Source organism: Hylaeus anthracinus, unplaced genomic scaffold (assembly GCF_026225885.1).
Source record: "Hylaeus anthracinus isolate JK02 unplaced genomic scaffold, UHH_iyHylAnth1.0_haploid 12002, whole genome shotgun sequence".
Taxonomy (NCBI): Eukaryota; Metazoa; Arthropoda; class Insecta; order Hymenoptera; family Colletidae; genus Hylaeus; species Hylaeus anthracinus.
In genome coordinates, this window is record NW_026534349.1 from 18,095,705 (window position 1) to 18,100,611 (window position 4,907).

A 4,907-nucleotide genomic window follows, 5' to 3' on the forward strand; every position below is an offset into this window, starting at 1 on the left:
AAATAATTTACACTTGTATCCACAAAAAAACAAAGAAACACCCGGAGATAATAAATATTTCGGATGGGTAAGGTTTGAGATTAACGAATATATGTATAACCTACAAGTTTGGAAGTTATCTTTACGACTTTTTCATCACTGAAATCCTTTTTACAGTAACCAGTAATTGATTTTCGGCAAAAGATAGTAATTACAGCAACGTAAATTTTTGTCCGATTTTATCAAATTTTATTAATTAAATAATATGAAAGTAACGAAAACTGTGCGTTTATTGTGTCAACCACATTTCCTATACTGTATGTATAATTACTCGCTCGATTATCGATCAGATTAATATATGTATCTTCTTTCCCTTTTATATTTATTCCTGATTTTGCTAAATTAAATTTAGTTAAATCATGATTCAATAATGAAATTGAAATTGTTGACGCGGGCGTATACTGTAGCGAGTGATCGTATCGCATATGTTCGCAGGAACATCGTGTATGCATAAACAAAAGATTCCCTGGAAAGTGTCCCGTACATATTTGTTCCTCGATTCAATCACGGAAGCATAACTAACACAGTGTTAGATGCATCTACGCGTAAGTACTCTAGTTAGAACAGACGAGTCGCTAATTGAGATTCAGTGATGCACATAATGGTACAGAAATAACATGAATTCCAATCCGTGGGACGAGGCGGGAATGCAAAATACGAGACCATTCATCTCGACGGTTAAAATCGCCGAATATTTCACTTTGCTGAGCCAGCTGAGCTTGCCACCCTGTCGTGGCACCCTGGCGATGGAAACGACGTACCCCCTCTGCAGGGGTCTAAAAAGCTTCAACCACCCACTCTGTCTCTCCTTCGTGACCGTTCTCGTCGCTCCTTTGCGTTTTCCTTTCATCCTCTCCTTCGGCCCGCTCCTCTCGGCCCCTTTTCCACCTTCCAATGCTAGACTGCAGATTTATGCGCCCCGCCTTGCAGCGTTGATATCCGAGAACTCGCGACCTGCTCCGTCCGTAATGAAAGAAATAAATTTACTCTCCTGGGTGCCCCGGGGATTGAGACTCACCGTTCGTGTGCGCACACCAACACAGAGCACTCTGGTGGTGCGAATTCAAACTATACATACTCATCTGGTGGTGGCTCCGTCACTAGCACTGTAGCACTACTCGTCCGCCGACGTCGGCTCGCGTTTTCCTCTATCGATTATTCTTATCCATCTCTTATTTTGTACCAATATATAGTATCTATCTATCTATCTATCTCTATATAAATTATACACAATCTTCGATATGATGAATATGTTCTTTTTTTTTTTAAACAAATAGAAATCATGCGTTGGTAGTATTTGTCAGGAATGAAAATGAATGGTCTGTTTAAAAAAAATATCTCGACAACATTATTGGGAAACAAATGGAGCATAAGCAAAGTCAATTACGTTATCTATACAAACACAAACCGTGCAAACGACAGACAAGATATATTATATAAAACGTTATTAATCGCTGCCAGAACGAATCGTTTTAATTACAACACCAATCAATTGAAATACATAAAAGTAGTTAATCGAACGATCGAAAAAGTGGCGAAATTAATTCGATCTTAATGAAGTAACGAGAAATGTATTAGAAAAGAGACAAGTTTAATGATTCCACAAACATTGTTTTTATTAAAGCGGTATGGAAATTCAACGATATTTACAAGAGATATTTACAGTGCAAATAATATGTATCGTACATTGATTTTTTTCGATCGGAATAGTTGCCATGGTAGAAAACCGATGGATTTCTCAACGAATTCAAAAGACTGTTAAAGATTCTCTTTGCGATAATGATATTTTCAAGTCCGCGAAATAATCTTCACATTTCCTGTCCGATTTAAATACATAGATCTTTAGATAGATTCTTTCTTTCTATTAGATGAACGATGCGTATAAGTTAGATGTTATATTTTGCCGTAGAGATAGTTTAGACACACCATTGTTGACATTATCGTTTATTATTTCTTCGAAAAAATAGCATAATATCACAGTTATATCATGGACATAGAACATGCACGACCGTCGGTACGCGCTATCGAACAATCGAACGTATAGCTACAGAAGAGAGGGGATTACGGGTGTCGCGCACACGCGTCTATAATTTTCTCGAGCACGCAGTATTGTTTTTCAGAGACTAAACGCATATCACTTTAAACACAATTAAAAAATACATATATATCATATACCGTGGAAGCCACAGAGCACAGGAAATTTTCAATATATACGATTAACAATCCGTTCATCGACTATCCATAGGTGTCGACTCAGAATCTCTTTGCGGCTATAGAAACACCTTAAACGTTAACTGGGTTGCATGAAAATATTCCTTTCGGCTTGAAAAATCGCAAATCGGATATTCACTTGCGGTGTACATGTTCCTCCCTAGATAATAATCAAATGTTGAAGAGATACGTTAGTATTGGATTTCTGTAAAGAATGATCTCGCGATGAAACAAACTTGTCGATATATTTATCTCAACTTTACGAACTTATAGTTTCAAATTTATACACACATATGCATATATATTTTTTTGTTTAAATAAATTTATATTATACACGTTTAATTATTTACACAACAGTCTGTCAAAGTCTCGTATCGACGGTTTTCTATTTTACACTATTACGATCTGTACACTGATCGTTTCAACATCGGAGACGCGTTTAAGGATGTACGGCGGCACCGATTCGCTGTCCGTAAATCGCGTACGGTGAATAGTAAGGTCCCAGCGCGTTAAAAGCGCTGTAAGGCGATGCTGCCAACGATGCTGGAAGAGGTCCCGTCGGCGGTTTTCCGTACGGATGATATCTAGCGCTCAAAGGACTGAGAGAAGGCGTTGGGTACGATCCGCCGCTCGCGCGATGAAGAGCTGCCGACGGTGAAAGCAACGGATGGGGGTGCGGATTGCTGAGAAGGGCGGCCGACGATGCATGATCGCTACCGGTCAAGCTGGTGTGGCTACGAAGATGTTGAAGAAGTTCTTCCGATGTGGTGAATCGTTTGCCACAGTAGGAATCGCCAGCAATCCAATTACAAACGTACGGTCTACCGCCGGTTAACGTGGATGGGTACGAAAGCGACGGGGGAGCCATAGGGCCTAACGATGATAACGCCATCGCTAAACCATACTTCTGATGATCGCACTGCGTGCATCCGCTAGGGCAAGTTCCGCTACCCATCATTAACTGCGCGCTATGCATACTGTATTGGCAACCGGTACAGTAAGGATCCTTGCAAACTGGAACGAGTGCTTCTCCGCCGGCTGGAGTTTTGACTCGAGCATAGCTCAAATATGGATTTCCGCTGGTCGGGGTTGTCGATGGATAACCCAAGAGGGCTGCTGCGGCGGCATGGTGATGGGAAAACGGGGAGGCACCGGCAAATGGTGGTCTGAACGCTGGATTCTCCGAAAGTCCTGGTGGACAGCAAAGCGGGTTGCTAGAAAATCCGGCGAGACCAGGCTTGTAGGCACTCAAGTTGGAATCTTTTCCATGATTGCCAGAAAGAATCTCCATTCCGGACCTGATGATCGGACTGGCCCCGTTATTATTGTTGCGTGGCGATCCATCGGTCTTTTCCCGATCCGCCGGTGTCTTTCGATCGGCCGACGGAGTGCTAGTCGACGTCGCTTGACTCGCGGGCGACGCGGACTTTCGTCCGACGGGCGTGCGATTTCCCGACGATTTTTTCTCCATATGACTACTATCACTTGCACTCACACTGTCCTGCCCACTAACACTGTGTACACTGGCTTTAGATGTCGGTCTGCTTTCGTCGGCCGACTTCTTCGAAACAACGTTAGTTTCGTACGGTTTGAAGGCCAATGATTTCCCATCCGACGGACTGCTACGGGTGTTCCGTTCCAATTTTGCAGCTGGCGGTGACTTTGCATTTGTTCCGGCGCTCATACCCTTCGAACTTTTATCCAGCGGAGATATCAGCGGCTTCGTTGGTGAATCAGCACCGATTTGACTGCATGTTTGTGCCAGTAAAGCTAATGGACTCTTCTTCGCATCCAACTGTAAAATAAAATATGAAAACTTATAAAATATGGGGCGATTTTGCCGTGAGTTCGAAAGAAAACACGGTAACAGATCAACATACGGTTACCCGTCGGACAACACTTGCCGTCCGATAAGTAACAGCTCGATGTTCGAAAATACCGGAAAAAAATGTCTCGATCAATCTCTCGATCGATTCTATCGGTAGTTTTACACTTACGATATACATAAAACGACTAATCGATGAAATGTTGCCATTTCTTAGACGCGTTCGAAGAATACGGATAATATATCATAGACCGAAATAAAAAAATCTCAATCGGAAATGTTATTTTTGATGATATATACTAACCGTAGTTGGAAGCGGAGAAAGATAATCCGGTTGTAGATACTGATTGTGTCCAGTAGTCAGCATACCGCCTTCCTCGAGGACAACCATTTGGTTTTACACTTATTAAGCCAATCACTGCACAAAACCACAGGTATATCCCACAAATCACGAAAAAGAAAGAAACTGATTCGTAAACGTTTCAACGAGTACACGTTCTCGGTTTCGGTTCGGTATGCGCGTCGGCCGATCGATCCTTCCGTAGCACGAAACGATTAAACGCAAACGATGTTGACCGAGTGAAATCCAGGAAAATAGTGGGAGCTCTCGACGGAGCTGTTCGGTGCGCGAAGTGGAATGCGACCGCAACGCCGCCTAGCGACACGACATGCTCTTTTCCCCTCCCTCTTCATCAAGCTGGGGTGTATAACCTGTCCTCTCCTGTCATCCCCACTATTTCTGGTCGGAGGATTATGGTGGGAGAATTGCGGTGGGGTTTGGCCCTGTGTGGGGTGTGGGAAGGCATTCTAATTCAACACGCCACCCATGATG

The 4,907-nt window shown here is 42.8% G+C and overlaps 1 protein-coding gene across 1 annotated transcript; it reads right to left on the reverse strand.

Annotated features, from left to right (window-relative positions):
- Positions 1 to 1,629: 1,629 nt before the first annotated feature.
- Positions 1,630 to 4,698, reverse strand: LOC128892324 (zinc finger protein Noc). Its single transcript, XM_054152684.1, has 2 exons — positions 4,380 to 4,698; positions 1,630 to 4,045 (listed from the first exon to the last, which is right to left on the reverse strand). Exons 1-2 carry the CDS (start codon positions 4,464 to 4,466, stop codon positions 2,690 to 2,692), a joined length of 1,443 nt encoding a protein of 480 aa, XP_054008659.1. The 5' UTR covers positions 4,467 to 4,698; the 3' UTR covers positions 1,630 to 2,689.
- Positions 4,699 to 4,907: the final 209 nt, after the last annotated feature.